The 21,649-nt window shown below is 40.3% G+C and overlaps 1 protein-coding gene across 4 annotated transcripts in view; it reads right to left on the bottom strand.

Moving 5' to 3' along the window:
* The window catches only part of SPATA5 (spermatogenesis associated 5), a 179,952-nt gene that overhangs the window by 154,414 nt on the left and 3,889 nt on the right, over positions 1–21,649 (bottom strand). For all 4 annotated transcript variants that reach the window (XM_052682667.1, XM_052682666.1, XM_052682665.1 and 1 more), the window contains 6 exons: positions 19,959–20,591; positions 18,280–18,409; positions 17,572–17,628; positions 16,599–16,722; positions 15,063–15,318; positions 2,739–2,893 (listed from right to left, as the gene is read on the bottom strand). In XM_052682667.1, coding sequence (XP_052538627.1) covers positions 2,739–2,893; positions 15,063–15,318; positions 16,599–16,722; positions 17,572–17,628; positions 18,280–18,409; positions 19,959–20,591 — 1,355 coding nt within the window. The remainder of the gene's footprint in view (positions 1–2,738; positions 2,894–15,062; positions 15,319–16,598; positions 16,723–17,571; positions 17,629–18,279; positions 18,410–19,958; positions 20,592–21,649) is intronic.

Raw genomic sequence — 21,649 nt, 5'->3', positions numbered from 1 at the left:
TCCCAGCAAGGCACGCAGCACTGATTTCAAAGAAGCACTGCAAAGTTTAAACAATTTGGAATTCATAATAAAGTAAGTATGAGGGGTAACACCAACCTCCAAAAACAAAAATGGAAAATGGTCTCTAGACTACGAGGGAAGAAGCATTTCAACTACATTCCTTTAATGGTGGCTTTATTTATAAGCTATTCTGCACTCTGCTCATTCAATTTGCACATAGCTACTTCAAAACAGTTGAAAATGACAACCACCTTAGAAAAAAAACAGAAAGTTAAAAATCACAAAAATCTCAACTAATTCAGCATGTGCATCAGTGGACTTACTTATAACCAAGTGCATAGCCCAAAAGGTCCATTCACACAAAGGGGGCTGCCAAGTGAGAAGTATATCTACAACTAACAGCAAGAGGATATCATTAACATCAGATTTCTGTCTGCTATTTGGAAAATAAACGAACAAACAAACAAACAACAACACAACAGATCATTTATTTTATGTCTGAAGATATTTTAAGAAAGGATTTTGTAGATGACAAACAGCACTGATGTCAGACTTTGAAACATGAAGGAATGTAATACCTGATTTTCTAACAATATTACCTGTACAACTAACTGTCAACCTGGATAGCTCCTAGGAAAAGGAGAGGAGGCAAAGAAAAACTATTACAGTTTTACAAATGAGAAGAATATAATGAAGGATAATTTTGCAAAATACGACGAACACATTAGCCAGAATAAAAAAGTTTCTTGAAGAAAGCCACATTCCTATCTTGTTCACGCTTTCCTTTGCTTTTCTCCCCTCAGCATATTTTCTAAATTTTGATAAAAATACAACAAACAGGAGTAAGGAAGCTCCTGTAGGTGTGCACTACCGCAGAGCAGTTATATAGTGTACCACAGTACAGCATGTTAGCATCCAATTAGTAAAGTGCTGAAAAGTTAAATGGTGCAAGTCCATGAACAGAAAGTACTGGATTGAAATAAGGGCAATTAGTAAAGAGGAATAACTTACTCCAGAAATGAGGGAAGGTTACAGTTCTGTATTCACACTACTTTGACTTTCACAGACAGCTGTGCAAGGTATTTCCCAATATTTAGACAGCTTCAGAACACAGACAGGTACCTTATGTTGATAGAAAGGTAGCTCCACAGTCCAAAATAGTGGTTAAATTCAACTCAAGCATCTCCTTCAGTAGCTTAATGTAGGATAACACACTTTCTGAATGCATCTGGTATATTTGGAGCCTAGCTTCCACTTTAAACTCACCACAGGCACCAAGTAAGTGACCTGAAATTTACCCTGTATCTGCACAGCATATTCACTATTTTGTAAAAATCAACATAAAAATCAGTAAGCACAAAAGGAATCTGCACTAGATCATGCCTTCCTTCCAACAAAGGAATGAATTTTAGTAGTATTCCAGTGACTCAGCTGGCATTTAACAAAAACGTGACGTCTGAGAAAGCCACTAAAAGGATGGTTTTATGGATTACAAGAGCCTGAGTAGTAGGTTGATCTGGATTCAGACTATACTTTCTGCAGGACTTTGACTAACATATGTCTTAACTGTGCTGTTGAGCAGTAACTCCAAATGGGTTGATATGTCTAGAAGGCACAAAGCAGTGATAATGACGTGAGCCCAAGAGACAGCAGCACAGTAAGCAACAAGAGGATTAGCAGTTCTGGTTCTCAGAAGAACTAATTAGCTCTCGTGGATATTAATGCCTCTACACCATTTCCAGAAAAAGCTGTCAGGGGCCAACCCAGGCATTTCTACCAAGCACTCCACTGCACAGCGTGGACTCTTAACAAGCCAAGTGTGATATCCGACCTGGCTGCATGCAGCATCCTGTTCAAAGATTTTATTTCCTATTCTTATAGTATGGGAATAGGGGTCTGTAGCTGTGTAACCTAATTCCCTGATGACTCATAGTCATGCAGTAAGACATAAATGTTTTCTTCAGGTTGGAGAGCTGATGAGAAACATTGGCACAACTGCTAGCAGAGTCAAAATGTAGCACGATGAAATACAATGTTTTCTTTTGCTGAATCTTCTTAAACCAGATGAGAGCCACAGAGCAATTTATGTGTTACAGTCATTCAGTAGCAGGCACAACATAACTGAAAGGGTTGCTGAGTGTGGTAACCATGACTGAATCTGGCACTGCCAAGAGAACTGTTTGTGTAATGACAGCACCTGATGGGTAAGTGACCACTTATCTACAGAGCCCGATTCTGCCCTTAAAGTTTTGTGATTTTTGAAGACATGCAGGTCACAGTAGTAAGAACTGCATGTGGAGTTACTCAGCTGCTTTACACAAATCACAGCAATCACTCTCTCTTTGTTTCAATACACTTTGATTACAAATGCTATCTTGGTTTCTATTTAAATTTGTATCTGCTTTACAGAAGGCTTCAGCTTACACAGCTAATCAAGATCAGCTTTAAGCAGACATCTTAAGATTTTTACTCCATTAACGTGCTCAGAACATAAAAGTGCAGATCAGGAAATGTGCTCCTACACGACCAGTTCTTTCCAGAGCATTGCAAACTAAATAGGTTTTCAAAATTATAATTAATTAAATATGCAAACAAAAAGATGATGCACAGCATTTATTGGCAACTTGAGACTTCCGCTTTACAAACCAACTCTCTTTTGGTAAGACGTTTCAGTGCGTAGCTGTGACTCTTAATGTGGCTCTAACAATGTCGCTAGTGTACTGCAAAAAACAACTTACTTTTGGCACATCGACTGCCACCTCCCTCATGGCGCTGGGCCTGACATCCTTCATCCCCTGCAGGAAGTCATTGAAAGCAATCATCACTGACCCAGCCACCTCGGTGTCTGAGGGGCGAGCTCTCTTCCCCAGAGCTCTCCGCAGTGCGTACAGACCTATTAAAAACAAAAAGCAGAAAAACATGTAGACTTCATCCTGTTTCTCACAAACATGAAGCGTACAATGGACAAACACACAGCAGCACTGGAAAGGAAATGACATTCAAAAGCATGCCCCAGTGCCGGGCTCTAACTAGGTCAAGGAACATGCAAGACACTTCTGCGGAGAGAGGAAGAAAAAGGGGATTTTATGACCACATATAAACAGAATATAAACTAGATTGCTTCCAAAAGACAGAACAAAACAGCCTTATCCCCGTGTTCCAAGAGATGAAGCTAAGAGGGCAAGAATATCCGTACACTGACCTAGACACATTTTTAAACCACAAACTGGGAAGAGGGAGAGATAACGAGTAATTGAGGCAAGTGTTAAATCAGTACTCGTAAGATGGCTGTAAAACTGTCCATTTCTCTGTTGATTAGGATTCTCTTTTCCTTTGTAACCCTGCTCTACGAATCAAAACAGTTCAGTGTGTGATCTGTCAAAGCATAACAAGTATAATCCTGAGTGTAGACATACAGCCATGTACGCACTCCACATACACACAGATATGTAGGATAACCTGCCATGTGCTGCAAGAAAATACGAGGCAGCCACTGCAGCACCAGTTAGTCTTGCATGACCATAAAAAGGCAAACATTTGTTAAATCTTTTCTATATTTAACCAAACAAAACATCAATTAACGCTACATGAAAGCACAATAAATGGGATAAGCTGTTTCTGAAAATAGATGCGGTGTTAACTTTCAGCAGATTATTGTCTTTATTCTACGGAGGAATGGTAGATGGGGACACACAGTTTCTGACAATGACAGGAATTCTGCATTTCCTACAATATATACAGCGTGTGAAGAGATATAATACCTCCCCTGTGCACCAGTACAGCTGGTGTCTCTCCATTAACTGCCAATTATGACAGAGCCACAGCACCTGCATTTAATACCCCAGCTCTTAATACAATAATGAAAAAAAAGTTTGTAATTCAGGTTTCCCCTTGTGCAGAACATCCAGAACTAATAAGATATATAAATAAAAACATTCCACAAGGCTGAGGAGAAAATGAAAATCTGGTCACCAGAGGACACATATAAAATACAACTGATTCATTTTAATAAGCCAGACAGTTTTCATGGTTCTTCTTCCCCCTTTCTTCCTTCCTCCAGAACAGTTCATCTCAAGCAAATGAAAAACTTGAGTGAGGAGGCACCCCTGCAGAATTAAAATTTGCATTCAAGCAAATAACAAATCGGGTGAGTTATTCTAGAGGCACTGTGGTAAATGCTCAGAGGTGAAAGCAGGCACTGGGGGTCAAGTCCTACATATTCTTTTGGGTGAAGTCAATTCCTGTGGCATACTCACCCTAACATGAAAGAATAAATAAAATATTAGGAAATTAAGGCTTGGAGAAAGCAGCTCCGCGTTTCCTTTTTGTACATAACTGTTCCATCAGTTATGCTTGTTTAGCACAAATTTTAATCTCGTCATGGCTATCTTTTTTTCCATTATGTAAGGAATTCCTAAAATAAATGACTTTACTTCAAAGTGGAGAGAGAACACCACATAGAAAGGCCCAAAGAGAAGGGCGCTCTTCATGATGGTGCCTATCTGTGCTGCTGAAACATAAGAATGAAACTGCGGTCACTGGCAGTGGGTCTGAGATGCCACAGCTTGATCCAGAACAGGAATAGCAAAGTCACAGCTCTCCAGACAAAGCCTGAATTCATTTCAACACATGCATGCACACGCCATTGCACAGGTCAGCATTTAATTGAAACAATGTTTTACATTAAAACAATAATAAAAAACAGATTGAAAAAGAAAGCATGATTCTTCCTGTTTCCTCCTGTTATCATAATCATTCTTTCCTGCACTTCAGACTGACCTCTAACCAGAGGGGGGGAAAAAAAAAGTCTTACAAACAGAAGGATACAGTCAGCAGCCTGCCTGAGGGAAAAAAACACATCTTTGTCTGGAGACTCCGAGAGACACATGTAACATATGGAAACATGGGGCAGGGTGCACAATGGGCTGCTGCGAGCAGGGCACAGGCAAGGGAGGTGAAACACCACAGCAAACATGAGCTCATCACTGCTGATGATGGAGATGAACCAAAGATTCAGACAGGGTGAGGGGTGGTAGAGATGGTCAGCGGATCCTCACTGTGGGGAAAGGGACCAGCCTGGTCCCCAGGGTTCTCCTGTGCTGAGCAGGAATGCAGCTCAGAGGGCAGTGACTGCAACTGTGAGCAATGCTGATCCTTGGGGTAGTATAAATGGAAAATCCCAGTTAAAAAAAATAACACAAAAAACTGGAAAAAAACAAGCATAATAAGTCATGCATGATTACAAACAATGGAAAATAAACAATCTGTTCCAGTCCAGCAACTGTGCACTCCACCTCACTAACTCATCCTGTCTGTCTAGAACAGAGGAAATTAAGTGGACAGGAGGGAAAAAGCCAGCAGAACACGTTGTCCTGGTACAGCTGATCCTTCCTTGGTACCAGGCTGAGCAGGAGGTAGGTAGCATTGTTTCCTGCAAGATTTTCCTGCTCGTAGTTTGGCTAAGGGTTGGCACATTAGATCAGAATCACAAATGCCTGAGCCTAAAAATAGACTCTACTACACTGCTGCATTTGTCAGTCTGTGTATAATTACATACTACTGTAAATAATAGAAAGCATCCACTCCAAACAGAGAACACACATACTTCAGGCTTTAAAAACAGAATATACACAACACATGAGGAAATGAACCAAACCAAACAAAATCATTAATCATGCTTCTTTCAGTGCCATCAGACATTTCTTCTGCTAATCTGCCCTGCCTGGACTTACTCTACCAGAAGCAAAATACCAGAACTTGTAATTTCTGTGCAAGTTTGTTTACAAGAGGAAACGTTTCTTCTTCCCTGCTAATCAGGCATTTTCCTCCCAGATTATCATGGCCAAGTCCAGGACACACACACCATTTCTCCCTGCAACAACTTTCAGATCCAACCCAATGCTTTCCTGCTGGAAACAGAAAGTACAGCAGCACGTGGAAAGATTTCAGCTCCCTAATGGCTCTACATGGGGCATCCTCCTGTACTTCTTGATCTCTAGACACTATCCTCCAAAATTTAAGTTTTATCCATAGAAGAAAACATTTCTTTTAACTTAGACTCAATTTTGAACTTTAGAAACCATAAGAGGGGTATCCTTCATGAGCAATGGGTACAAAGTTATTCCAATGCTTAATATTTTTAAGATGAGGAACTCCTCTCCTTTATGTGTGACCATTTTTACTTGCTGCAGTCATTCATGACTGAATGCTAGGAAATCCCTTAAAGGACTTCATGCACCACATTCTATAAATCACAAGCATTCCTGAATATAAAATGTCATTAAAAAAAAAAGGTGTTCACAGCACCTTATTACATAAAGATATTGGATGGTCAAATTCAAAGGAGAAAAGAGAACACATGTATTTTGTTTGCAGTTGTGCACAGATGCGTAAGAACACAGAGCTCATTAATGTAGCAGATGGAAGGAGACCTGGCTGCCATCAGCTAAGGTGACACACCCTCACATGTTCAATCTTGCATCCTATGCAGCCCCAGCAAAACTGTCACGGTGAGGAAGCCACAAAAGCAGCTGCCATGAGCACTGAGGGACGACAGAGCCATGTCTTAGCAAAGCCACTCATTCCCTCTGCTCCACAGGCAAAGCAATGGCACAACAGCACTGGGTCTGTGCACCACTAGCGAACTTTCCTCTTACCTGGGGGCAGGAGTCATCACAGCCAGCACAGATGTGTACCTCCATCTGCGTCCCAAGAACTCACCACAATTGAGGTTTTGTTCTGTTGGTGTGGTTTAGTTGGTACAGAAGCAAATGCACCAATCGATTACCAAGGAATGAGAAAATATCTACGGATAAGACAGCTATAAATGTATTTCTAAAACTTACTTCTTGTGAGTTTAACCTCTACACAAAATTCATGCCCACGTAGAATTTTTTCAGAGAGCAGAAACTCCTAGCTTTGCTCTCATAATCATATTCTGCAATTTGCCTTTAGCTGCCAGCCTCATAAGTGAAAATCCCCAAAGAACTTTTGTATGCTCTTTGCACAAAAAAGATAATACTCTGAAACCTTTCATAGCCATAACTCTGCAAACTCACTCAGCTAACCTGAGCACTGATCTGCTGAGGGGAATCTGTGTGTGATTTACAGTCCTGCATGAGGAGCTCTGGCATCTGCTGGGACACGTCTGCGGGGCCGACTGCGAGTTGCTGAAATCTACAGTAAGGGAGGCAAAGGAAGGAAGGAGGAACAGTATTTTCCAAGCTTCTTTCATACAGGAAACAGTTTATTCACAGATCAGATAGGCACACACCAAGCAGATGACAACAGAAAGAAATGAGGAGGGCAGCCCGCTTTTCAGGCTGCTCTCCTGTGCAATGCTCCTAAGCATAGGTGAGAAGAACAAAGGCTGCCTTTGCAGTCCTGGTACCAGGCAGAGAGACAAGATACAGCAAGCAGTGGCTAAGTGCTGCTCTAGTTGTGAGTAGGAATACTGTCAGACCACAGCAAGTGAGGAAGCCAAGGAAAATTTCTCCTAGAAAAATTGAAAGTTGTGTGTCCCAACTGCAGTCATTCATTCCACAAATACCTACTAGTAATTAATACCACTACAAAACCAACACAGATACAAAAACCAAAGTTGCTGGCAAAATGTCACTATCTTTATCAAGTAAAAAATCCTAGATTTGCCATTATGTATGAAACCATTTTATCTGGAGTCTAGGAGGGAGCAGAAAACACTGCCCTTTTCTGCTCCCATTTCTACATGGATAGCTCAAATAAAATACAGCCATGCTCTAGTCGTGGGGCATTTCTTTTTCTAGGTAAACTAGTCCCAGATACAGTAAGCATCACCCTTTACTCATATACTGATAAAAACCATAACTTTTCAACCTGAGCATGAGCATCTACTCAGAACAGATCTTAAACGTGACACACATTTCAAACAAGCCATTTCCCAAAAAAGTATGTCTGTGCCTCAGAGGAAAAAAAAGCTTTATCCCAAATATTTAATTCTAATTTGTAACTGGAACGCACTCCAGAACCAGGAAATCAAAGAACACTTTTCACCACAAGGGACCTGGTCTGAATCACCTGTGATAACTCAGAGCCTGCTTAACGCAGAGCTACAGTGAACATGAACTCTGTCGGCAGCAGAAAGGCACCAAGGTGCACATGTGCTGGCCAGCAGCAGCAGTGAGCGTGGTTGTCCCACCTGGACTGGAGGTGGAACATCAGCAAGGACACGGTAGGAGACAACGAGGGAAGCACACACCTTGCAGAACACTGGTCAAGGCAAGTGACCTGAGTAAGACTGGTCCTGTTATCAAGAAGAAAGTCTACTGAGTTGCTTCTCAGCTGAGATTAAAGGTCCTGAAGTCTTCCTCAGCTCTTAGATGAGTAAACCCTCCCAGGTCAGCACAAGGGAACCAGCAGGTCCTGGCTCAAACCTGGTGGCATACGGCTGGCCTCCTGCTCTCGCTCCCACCTCTCCTCCTGCATGGCCATGCATGGAACACTAGTTATGATGGAAAAATCAAACTTCATATGCCCTGACAACAATATTCTCCATAGGAAAAAAAAAAGCATTCAAGAAAGAAAAGAAAAAAAAAAGACTGATGTTAAATATGAAAAAATAACTGCAAAAAGAAACATACAAGAGCATCTCTTTAGAAAGGAAGACAGTAGGGCAAGGGTTTTATTTTAGCACATGTGTGCTCAGACAGCCATCCTTCTGTGCAACTGAGTTACAGAAAGACTAGGAAAAAAGATTCAAAAACATTGCAGCCTCATCAGAACAGCGCTGAGCAGAAGTTAAAGGGTGAGAGTCTCACCCTCTGCAGCTGAAACATAGTCCAGAGAAGCCACATCACTCCATTACATGTGCCTGCAAGCAAGCATACATTTGTTCATAATACATTAAGAATGCAAACAAGATCATTTACTTCAGCTTAAAATTATGGATATTTATGGTCTCTGCATTATGGACCCAACCTTAGAACTAAGAGCACAGCACTGCCTTGCAGCTCCTTAATGCCAAGGATGGAAATTGATTCTCTTGGTCTTGTTACACTGGAGATTTGTGTGATGGAGCATTGTGCAAGAAAACTTGCACATTCCAGTCTAAACATTCATTAGCTGTGTTACTTCTACAGCACATCTGAGTTTTTCAGCACATTTTAGAATCCTGTGTTCTGGCATTTCTACGAAAATCGCTCCATTTCATAAGAATGCATTCTTCAATAAACCAGTATTAATAATATTCCCATCAAAACCATGTTTTCTAAATGACCTTTGTGCATCAAGACAAGTGGCCTTTCCCCAACTTGTTTTGTACAGCAACAGAAATTGGAAAGTGCCTTCCCTTTCTTATCTGTAACTGTGACCAGTCAATCTGCAAACAAGCCCAAAAATGCCCTGCAAAATAAATAAACTCACAGGCTTTGGTCACCCACTGCCTTTATCACTTTTTCAACAAGCAGTGCCAGAGCCCACATTCCTACTCTTGGGATTATAGCCCAAGAACAATATTTACGTTTACGGCACATCCTCAGCAGAACCCTGGTCCAAATCGTCTTGGGAAAGGCTCAAGCTGAACCATGATTTTCAAGGCTTAGAAAAAGGCCTGGATCTCAGGGAATTTCTCTCCTCATGGATCATGGCGAATAACAAATTAATTAATTAATTAATTAAAGGAGACCTGCAATTGCTTTGCCTCGTTTTGTTCTGATGCAAGAGAGCAAAGGCAGATGAACAGCCCCGCAGATTTTCAGGGTGAGTTGCAGAAATTCTTTTCTTTCATACATGGTGCAGAAGCAAGTTTCTCGGCTCCAGAAAAAAAAAACCAACAAAAAAACAGTACAGTATTTTATTAAGTCACTTCTATTTCTACAGACCTAATACCTCCCCATAGTCAATATTCCAAGGTACAGATCCCAACCATATTATTTATGAGAATGCAAGGGCAATAAAAGGGACAAATGATTTTGATGGACAACAAGATCTGAAGAAACAGAATTTTTTAAGAGATGGACCATCAAATTGCATCTTATGTCTATGCAAGTTGTGTAGCTCCTCAGATTCAGTAGTAATGCTGACTTATGCTACTCAAAAACACAGCTCAACTTCTTATTCCTGTAAGGTTTTTGCTAATAGCAGCTCAAATCAGGGAACCACTATCATATCAAAATCTAAGCAAGGTGATACCTCTAATCGTAATGCAGTCTGGTGATTTACAAAGCTTTGATGCAAAGCAAAGCGATTACTGCTTCTCTCACACTAGTTTGGAAGTTACACTGGTTGCAGCATCCTTACTGGAACCAAACTGATGTTATTGCAAGACAGACCACAATTTAAACAAAGACATTTGTTCTTCCTCTCCTCATGATGCTATCTTATCACAGTCCAAGTGTTTTATATCAGCACACTGAAATTATGTGCAATGAACAAGGATGTTTGAGATAAATTCTAAGAGTTACAAAGCAAATACTTCCTCTCTCTGTAAACAACGTGACTGAACCCACTTCTTGAAGAAATCAAGTTATATTTATATTCACTCTCTTGAAATGCTACAAGCAGCCATAGAAGGATAAGTTTATAAAAAATTGCTATATTTGGAAACCTTTGTTGCTAAGCATCTTCTAACATTCAGTACAGTTTATACCATTCATGTCCCCAGTACATAATTAACATTTCATATGTTTTTCCAAAAAAGTGGAGTGCTTATCTTTGTTGTTAAATTAAAACCATTATTATTTTTTAGGGAATTAATAAAAGGCTGTGTGGCCACTTAATGAAAGCAGAAGCAACAAGATCTCAGGAGGGTACAAACATGGACATTACATGCAAGGATATGGCAGTCTATTTCCCAAACACTGCCTCCACCTGGAGACAGAACAATTCTGAAGGCAGCTGTTCACATTAGAAGGTAGTCTACTAAACAATTTAGGTAAACGTCTTCCAGTCTTAAGAATACAAGTTTCTCAGCTGCACACATCAGTAAGCCCTTTCCTCGGCAGGACTTCTGTGCACATGAATCCCATAGAGGGTACTCCAGTCATCCGGAGACGACCGTGAGGATCCCATCGTACGCTGATGTCCAAGGGGTAATGGGTAACTGCCTACTGAGGTACTGGCAGGTTTTCCATACTATGCTGTCATCCTTTAGGACAGGTTGCAAGAAGCAGCAACACATACTTAACGGTGGGAATCACAAGCAGACTGCCAGGCAGTAAAGAAACCTAACAAATCACTATTTTTCCAGTGTAGCCATTATAGACAACGGAACCTTGAATAGAGATGACGTATGTTAATTCTGAGAAGCCTTTCATACAAGCCAGTGATTCTTGCCACAGTAGGACTGACATTTTTTATTTCAACTTTGTAAGACTGATCATAAGCAATTTCTTAGTTATTTCCAAATCTGACAAACAGTATCTTGCTTAACACTAGATAAGTACATGTAACTTGTGCAACAGCAAGGCCTGGGACACAGAGCTGATGCTCATCACCCTGTTGTCAGCTCTTGCAACAATATCATAAGGCTCATGATACCTAGCATTTTTTCATACAAACAGCCAGATGATTTTGTCACTTCATTTTATGCTAAGGCTATCTTCTGTAGTGGAAAAGAAGGTACTGAAAGAAAAATCCTCTAATACTTTAGAAGGATGAAAAAAAACCATGCTTAACTGATGATTATACCATCCATACATGAGTATTTCACGTGTTTGGTCACGTTAAGACTGGAAAAGCCCAGAGAATGACACACGTTCTCTCAAGAAACACGGGTTTCTTGTCTCCATTTCTTCTCCTTGCCCATTCCAGCATACACAACATTGCCCTTCCTTACATCACAAACACAAGACAGTAGAAGCGTTCAGTGCAAGATGATCTTAAGAGGCTCCTGAAAATTCTTAATGACTTCCATGAAAATGCACTGAGCTGCTGGACAGAAAAGAGAAATGGTTTGTCTGACCCCAGAAGTATAAGCAAGCACCACTTGCATGGAGAACAAGCGAGTTCTGCCAAGAAAACAGTTGGAATATATTTAACTCTACAATAGCTGTTTACTTTCAGTTAATTCACATTAGTCAGAACTGGATAGAAGACAAACAAAAGCTTTTATAATGAGGGATGTTAGAAAACTGAACTATTGATGCCAAAGTGAAAGTTTTGGCTGTCGTAGCCATACAGTTACTACTTTTACCATGTTATATTAATTTCTACAACCTTGGTTTATATAAGCACTACATACACAATATTATACATGTGCACAAAAAATAAAAACAAAGTTGAAGTATAAAGATAAGGAAGGATGAGTCCTTCAGAAATTCTCTAAACTTTGTGTTGAGAATATAAACAGTTCCAGCTTGTAAACTTTCAGGCTTTCCAACCACAGACAAAGCATCTCAAGATGCTAAAGGACTAACCAAGAGCCAAGAGATCTCCAATCAACAAGCAAGAATAATCTTGCTGTAACAACCGAGTTCGGAATTCACGCCTCTAAATTCATTTCCATGTTTTACCCGTACTTGCATGCATGTCAGACGGTATTGTTGCATTTAAAATTTGCAAAGGAACTCTTAACTCAGATACCACCTGAATATTAAACATCTTGATTACGTAGAAACTCACACCAGCAGTCTTAACCATACGTTTACATTGTGTTTTGTATTTTAATAAATACGAACAGCGGGTTCAATTCTCAGCACCACATTACCAGATGATTATTGACGAACTGGAGGGAGTTCAGAGAAAATCAACAGAAGTTCTCAGAAGGCAGGAAGGGCTTATTTATGAGGAAAGATTAAACGAGCTAAATATTTATAGTTTGGCCAAGTAATGAATGAGGAGGTAGGGGACATGAGAACAGCCTTCAGATATCCGAAGGGTGTAAACACTAAGGAGGGAGAGACTGAACGTGTTATACAAGGATGTAAATAGAAATAATAGGATAAAAGTAAACAAGGAATACTTAGGCAGACTATCAGAAAGCATTCCTGGACAGCAAGCTGTCTTGGCCCACGGCACAGTTTCTGAAGTGAAGCAATAGGAGCCCACTGCTCGGCAAAACAACAAAAAAAGACAAATCACTGGAACACTTGCCACATGGAACAAGCCTGTGCTGCTACGGAGAAACTACCTCATAAAAGTTCTCTTTTCTAAGACTAACTCCAGTGAAACTAGTAATATTTTACAAGGTGTTGAAAATTTAATATAAAAATAGATTTCGAGAGCTTAAACAATAAAAAAACCCCACACTACTATGGATATTCCTTAACCACTAGCAATTTAATTTCTGTGTATGTAATGTTAAAGCAGCTGGGCTGTATTTTCCCCAGCAGAGGTCACTCCAAGTTAGCAAATGACAGATATTTAACAGCATGGCTTCAAACTTCAGGGAAGATCAATGAAAAAGGAGAGATCCTCATTCCCCTGTTCCAAGCACTGGGTTTGCATGCAAAGCTCCCAGATAGCAGTGCATCCTGCAGTCCCACTGGTAGGTGCCAGAGCTTTGGGTCTATACAGAGCTGAGAAAACACTTAACATTCAGTGTACACAACGTTTAGAATTTGCTGTCTGAAAAGCCCTCTTAAAGAGGGTAAATATTTCCTCTTTGCAGCTGGATGAGAAAATATCCAGAATTCACAAGCAGCACTGAGGCTGGATCACATCTGGAATTCAAAACACAACATTTTCAATGAAAATTTTAGATTACCTTATTTAAGGATTTAATATGTGAGGACTGTGACATAGGCACACTGACAAACTCCCAAAAGCACAGTGGAAGAAAAACAGACAGGGAGCCTCTTCTTCTGCTGTTGGTTGTACACATTTGTCTTTAAATGAACGTTTGCTAACTTAGAACACAACCACAGCCAGCAGAAGAGCACTTTGTGAGGCCTTGCTGTGTCCATACATTTTTTTTTTTCATCTTGATCCGTGCAAAGCCCACAAATTCTTATTTGAGAACCATCTCCTTAAAATTCTGGAAATTGGCAAGCAAAGATCTTGCCGTTCCCAGCGCCATCAGCGCTAATAAAACTTCTGTCAGCTTAATAGTTAACTCTGATGCAAGAAGTAACTGTGCAGGGTCACTGCCAGAGGAAGCTGTCCAAGTGCCAAAGGAAATAGAAGTAACCAGCACATACAGCAAATACATATTTGCCAACTATATGGGAGCAAATATGCGTAAGCAGAACTGAAGAGTCATATTTTGACTAGACTGCTTTAAGCGGCTGTTCTTGGGTATTCTCAAGGTCCAACACTTAAACCGTGTCGACACATTCTAGCAAAATGTAAGAACTGATACAGTGCACTTTCCCTATTTCGGCCAATGAAAACAGAACTGAGCTTGTGTTTAAGCACTGCCTGGAACATACTGAACCCTCCTTGCAGGATGTGTGGATGGTTCTACAACGCTGTGCTGGTACCGGAGGCCAGGGGAGGCCCCCATGCTGTGCCCCAGCTGAGCTGCCTGACCCAACCAGCACACACAGCCCCAGTCACAGGCTCCTGCTAACAGACAAATTACACAGAAGCACGCAGTACAGAATTAATCAACACTCAATGTCTCAGCATCTTGGGAATGCAGATCTGCAGGACAAGCTGTCCAGCCTAAGCAACACGGGATTTCAATCCAAGCAGAAAAATTCCTAGGGGTAGGTCAGTTAATTCACTAAACCACCAGAAAACCAAGAGATAGATATCAGGTGTCCCAGAACTGGCACAAGGGATTCCTGGTGTTAATAATCTTAACATTCGTTTTTAAAATCAATAAATGCTCAAACATTTTCTGGGTCTGTGCAGGAGCAGACATGAGGTGTTCCTCATGCTCTGTGCCGGACTAAATTTCCTTTGACAGAAAAAAATATCAGATCTCATCCTTTCAAAAGCCATTAGTAGGCTAGTTAGTTAGTGGATTATATATTTATTATATATTATATACCTGTTAGGTAGCTCAAGAAGACTTAAAACATCAAGACACAGGCTTGCAGAACTTTATATCCATTAGTGGATTTCTATTTGTTATTTTTCATTTTTTTTGAAAAGAGGCTAACTGTTAAGTAAGATACTGAATAAGACACACAAATCCTTACCTGCTTCCTTGCACAAGGCTGCTAAGTCAGCACCCACATAACCATGCGCGCTATCAGCCAGTTGCATCATCTCTGCTGCCGTGAGAGAATGGGGAACTTTCTTCAGAAGCTTCTGTAGTATGTCCAGGCGGTCCTGGCCGTTAGGAATTCCTATTTCTATTTCTTTATCAAAACGGCCGGGTCTGCGCAGTGCTGCATCCAGCACATGAGGGCGATTGGTGGCCCCCAGTACCACGAGCTGCCCCTCACTGCCTTCCTGAAGACATCAAACAATGCAAAACATTAACTGTAAACATGTTTATAAACATATATAAATGTAATTTAACATAAACATATTTCCTACTCACTTTTCACAGCTCCTACACACATTAAATCCTGATGGTAGACCTAAAGGAGCAAAGCAAATCAACCCCTGAACTGTACCTGCAATTTAGCAATACCTTAGGTTTTATGTACATACAAACAACAAAAGAGAAACTACACTCCAAGATCCCCAAATCCCAGCGTATACCTCTCTAACTCCCAAGAACTTGCTTTCCAGTATCAGGAAAGTAAGCACCTAGGAAAAAGCAGTCAGCATTTAGGCTAGAAGGTAGTGCTGGCCCAAGAACAAAAAGGTTTCAATAGACCCTGAACAAACAAGGTTGGGAGGCAAATCATTTAGGGTATAAAAAGCAGCAGAGATGGCAGGTTACAGAACCCCCTGTAGGCTCAGTAGGAAAAGCAAAGTCAAAAATCCTAACAAGTTTCCTCAAATTCTGCTTTTCACATTCAAAGAGAGGCAAAATCAATGACGTCACTTGCACTGTCATTTGCATTTTGAGAATGCAGTACTTTCTCCATGGAAAACAGTCAGCAGTCTTTGCCAAGAGAAAATATGTTCTGACTGTGAACAATCCGTGACCGGTCAGTAAAAGCCACAGTGCAGTCAAATAACAAGAAACTTGCACATTAAATAAACAGCAGAGGCCCATTTTTCATATTGTGGACAGAGTTCTTTTGTCTCTCCTGCTAGTAAACAGAAAAGAATGAATGACAGATTGGCAAATTTTATGGCCTTAATCTGTAATACACTAATGTGAATTGAATTCACTGTTTCTTCAGTAGGCTTTTGTTATATCCTAAATTTTACTATGGCAATCTTAAAATAGTCATTGTTTCCTTTAGTAACGTAGACCACATATCATCAGAAATATCTTGATCTCTTTGCCAGAGCAATCAAATTAGCTAGTTTAGTTCAACGACAAGCTCGCAGTAAAATACCAGTTTTGTCACCAGAACTACAGAAGTAGGAGAAGTCCAATGAAAGACCAGAAATGGAGAAAAAATTTACTTTCTTTTTATCCCACAGCTACCAGGAGACATTCCCTCTCCATGCCTAGCATCCAATAAAGCATTAGATCACTACATAAAGTTTCATCTAGGGCTATTTTCTTTTCCCCTGAATGATATATCTAAAATTGGCTTAAAAGAAGTAAAATTACTTTGCTCAGTTAGTTCCCATACACACTGAATTGTCTTAATGAGTCTACTTACAGAGCCAATGCCATCCATTAATGTCAGCAAGGAAGCTACAACTCTCTTTTCCACTTCATTCTGAGCCCCTTCTCTCTTTGGGCAGAGTGCATCCAATTCATCTATAAATATAATAGAAGGACGACTAGAAGAAAAAATGGAAAAAAAAAAAAACCTAAAAACCTGTTAGGTAGCTCAAGAGGACTTAAAACATCAAGACACAGACTTGCAGAACTTTATAAGGAAAATATCCAGTTCCAATGAAAATTAATGAGCATCCCACTGCTTTAAGCAGCTGAAAGTTTCAACACAGAGTATGGCACTACTCTAAAGGAGAACCAAAATGAGTAAAATATCAGATAACATCTTCAATGACCAAGTCACTTTACTCTCCTATGACTCTCTTACAAAGACTCAATACCAATTTAGGGAATAAAAACACAGCCTCTTACTTGCCACCTACACAAATGCATCATGTGACAGCATTTTGCTAAAGTATTATCAACAACGACCATCTCAACGTCTGCCTCAATCAGATCCAGTAAATTTGCCACCATAATTGAGAGGCATGCTATATCCAGGACCAACACCAGCTCATCTAGAGCTAGCTTCCACATCCCAGCTCAGTCTTACACTGCTCTTTAAAGACAAAAGTAGAAAAACTTGGATCCCGGTGAAACTCTGGCTCATGCTTCCACCTGCTGAATTAAGTGCACCACGCACTAATGACACAGATAAAGCACTCTGGCACCTTCCGTAACAGACCCTTAAACAGAGTAGCATCCAAAACATTAAACAGGCATACTAGAATTTCACTGTTCTCCTTTTACTCAGCTCTATAGAAATAAATTTATTTCCTTTTAAAAACCACTGCAAGAAAAGAAAAATGATTCAATTCAAGGATTCTTGCAAATGTTTTTCTTTTAAAACCATTAACTCTGGGACCAATGCTGCAAAGAAATGAGCACGAATATAATTATCCAAAAAAACATACCGCAAAGAAGCTTCGGCAAATATCTGACGAAGTCTTGATTCAGATTCTCCATAAAACCTATGATAATTAAAACATTTTAATAAGAAATGGTGAGGCTTTTTTGTATTTTCTGAGCAATTTAAATAATTACTGCTTGTGTGTTCCAAAAGCCATAGCGCACCTTCTCAAAGTCTCCAGCAAATTTATAAAGCACATGAAAATCGAAAATAACCACAAAAAACAGGTTAAAAAGCACAAGGATACACCTGTGTCCTAAATAGCAAAAAAATCAAAACTGCACTTGGAACAATTTATGTCTGTGTTTTTAAAGAACAACAAAGAAAAGTCTTCTGGAGTCATTAATCTGTACACTGTCATCTATTAATTTCAAATACAATTCAACAAGTAAAGTAATTCAAATACGCATCAGCAAGTAAAGTAACTCCTCTGGTTGCAGAAACAGCATGCGACTGCAGGTGCAGTTCTAGTCTTCTTTTTAATTCAGCCCATGCTTACCCAAATTTCTAAGCCAAATCCAATGAAACTCTTACTGCAACAAGAAAGAGGAGTCCTACTTGAGAGAAGCCTTTCCCATCTGTTTTTGACTCTTGGATGGATAGCCTACAGCCCATTCCACAGAAGATGATGGGCCTCCAATGGGTAGATGCCCACACAGGTTGTGGGCTAACGTATCTACAGAATTAATTAACATAAACTGAGAGGACTTACTTGCTTATTATTTCAGGACCATTAATAACAGTTACGTGAGCACCAACCTCACTTGCAATGGCTTTGGCAATGAGAGTCTTCCCAGTACCTGGAGGACCATACAACAGGACTCCTCTAGGAGGTGAGATTCCTTCAAACCAGCACATGCACACAAACAGAGAAGAGAGTTATTTGTGATAAATGCCTCATTTATCATTTGCACATTATGCTGCATTGGCACATTTTGCTGCCTCACAGTTATTACTGATTAGAACTTGATCTCAGCATTCACTTCTCTACCCAACATTATTCTTTTCATTTTGCTATAATGGCATTTTCAGGGGAAAGAGCTCTCTACAAGATGTGTGACACTTAGACAGGATGCATATTCAGCTTTTTTAAAGTCCAAATGATTTTGTTTAAAAAGAAAACATTTCAATTGTTTTCTTTCGTGGTTTTCCCTGTGTTTTAGGGGTTATTTTTTCCAAAAAATTATTGGTCTAAGCACCTCATCTTCACAAATGTTCTTTTTGAAGTTATTAACAACTCCTACAGTGCCATTATTCCAAATTTCCAACACCAGGAAACCACCTTTCCTCCACACTCCAGGGATCTCAGAAATACCACAAGCCTGGATTGAAGTACTCAGCTACACCCTACAGCAGTCGTCAAAAAAAAAGATGAAAAATACATACCCATGTGTGAAAAGGACAAATGTGCCCCTTTAATAGCAAACATGAAAAGCCAAAGCAGACAGAAAGATGCACAGAACATAATGGACACTGAAAGAACAAAATATTCCTGGGTCCAGCTAAAACTGGATACAAGCTACAGATGACCACAGTGAAGTTAGATTGTGACCCCAGCTGGAAAAGAAACATTTCAGACCAGCGAAGGCAAATTGAGAGAGTAGAAAGCCAAAAGCAAAAACTGAAAATTAAGAAGGTCCCCCCCAAAAGAGGGGACCAACTTCGGATGAAGTGCGTTGCCACAGTAACAGAGGGTAAGACACCTGATGTAGGCACAAAGACTGAGTCTTAGGAACTCAAAAGGGCGAAACTGATGGGCTAATTGACAGAGGACAGGAATAGTGCCTTTGCAGACAGCCCACTTTCTAAGAGCCCATTCCAGCACACACTGCTCCCTCGTGTGGTGTTTCTGGTACCGCAGGATATAGAGCCGCCTGGCAGCTCTGGCCTCCAGGGCAGCCCCTCTGCCTCTGCTCCCAACACTCCTGTGGTTGTGGAAGAAGCAGAGAGTCTGACTGGATACACTGGGAGCCAAGTGTGAAGAACCTTGCTGCTGAAGCAACATTTGGGTCAACACAAGAACACGTGGTGATGCTGGAGTTGGAGGTCAGAGCTGGACAGTGCAGGGAAGGGGGCTCCTCACAGCATCCCACTATTTGCTATAAACTCTGCCTAAGCATATTTGAGTTGTCTTAGATATAGACACATGTTACTTTCCTACTGAATTACTTTTCACACAAGCTAACCACTACATCTTCATCGCAGCCATGTATACAAACTGTAAAACAGTTTGACAATGCTTGGACACACAGATATGCTGGATCAGCACGACATAAAATTCTGTGCATATTTTGGTAAAATAACTTGGTTTATAAGAAAAAAAAAAAAAGTCACATTAGAGGAAAAAAATTACTAGTATCAAGTGAAGAAAGTCAACTCTTAGCATCATACCGTAACTCTTGAACAATTCAGCTTGCTTCAGGGGCAGTTCAACCATTTCTCTAATAGTTTTGAGCTGGCTGCTTAAACCTCCTATCATGTCATAAGTAACTTGGGGTCCATGGTCACTATCTTCTGCTATGTTCGTCCTAGTTTCTATAAAATTGATTCTAGTTCTTGAAGAAATGTAATAAAAAGTGTCTGTGCTGCGGAATGCTCCAGGTTTGGCAGCCGATGGAAGTCTCTCACTGCCTTCTTTTCCAGGCAGCTCCAAACCAGCAGCCAAGTCTGCAGTACCCTCTCTGCTGCAGGCTTCATCTCCCTGAGAACCTTGAGCAGCAGCTGTCACAGCAGAACTGGGTGTAACTGGTGAACCCAGACACACCGGTTTGCATGGAGTGCTCGCAGATGCAGCCTCTGGATCTTCATCAATGTCCATCCTGCTGAGCTGTAAGGACAGATCCAGCGCACTCATCTCCAAGTCAGATTTCTCCAGGTCTGGCTCACACATCTCGCTGGAAATGGCACCAGCCTGGGCATGCAGCTCCAGACTGTCCGTCCCCTTCACCTTCATCACCAGCACATTACACAGTTTGCCATAGAAACTGAATGCCAGGAGATTTTCTGGTAAAACAACTTTCCCATCTGTGAGAGAATTGAAAAGGAAAAAAAAGGAGAAAGTTGATAAAAGTAATTGGTGGCAATAATTTTAGGATAGCCTTCACAGAAAAATGTAAAGAGTAGTATAAATTAACACCACAGAAGGTAGTTCATAGTTTACATGTAATTTCAGGTAATAAAAATGATCCTTTTATACATAAAAAGACTGTACTGGATAAACATTTGTCATCATACTTAAACTCTTGTACTGAGCCCATCATTACTTGAGCATTCTGAACTTCACACAGTGTGCACAGCAGGATTACAGAATTAATATTGTAAGATGTAAAAAAATTGTATTTGCTGTGTGCCCCATAGGTTCACAGTATTTCATATTCAGCCTTAAGCCTTGATCTACAGAAAGTAAAGTTTTATGTCTGTGTTGGCAGAGAGAGATCTGGAAATGTGATCTTAATGCACCCTATGGGCACACAAAAGCACTGATGTAAACAGGATTTATTATTTCCAGCCAAACTCACAAATCTGCAATCCAATTTGTGCTTCCTGCTTCTTAGCTTGCCAGCACTGTTATAATATATTCCTAAACCAAAAGGTTTTTACTGAGAAATTTAAACTTTGAATTTCAATACCTTGAAAAACACACTGGTTTTATTTTTTCCTTACTTACAGACACTTGCTACCCAATGAAAAGTAATTTTGCTTATTTATTATCAATACATTAAAGATTCAGAGCATGGGATTTCACACCAGTACTGATCCCTTATCTTGTTCTTAATGCATAATATCGTTCTCTTTTTCATCGCCACACAAGAGAATCCCAAAGTCCATCAGCCAGTAGGCCAACAATGGCAGCTCAACAACTGTATTTGAAACAGCCGTAGGTACGAAGGACAGAAAGAGCAGGATTAAGACAAGTTAGATATTTGAATCATAGTAATATGACTTAGCCCAAAGAAGATCCCTGTGAGACGAATAATCCCTTCTATTTCGGCCTAAGCCCTCAAGTGAGAACAGAGGAAACACTCTGCTTTTCTGTCCAAAATGTCCTTCCACTGCACTATAAAAAACTGAATAGTCAAAAG

The sequence above is a fragment of the Tympanuchus pallidicinctus genome, unplaced genomic scaffold (genome assembly GCF_026119805.1).
Source record: "Tympanuchus pallidicinctus isolate F22 unplaced genomic scaffold, pur_lepc_1.0 scaffold2, whole genome shotgun sequence".
Classification (NCBI taxonomy): Eukaryota; Metazoa; Chordata; class Aves; order Galliformes; family Phasianidae; genus Tympanuchus; species Tympanuchus pallidicinctus.
This window is presented reverse-complemented; position numbering and strand designations above follow the sequence as displayed.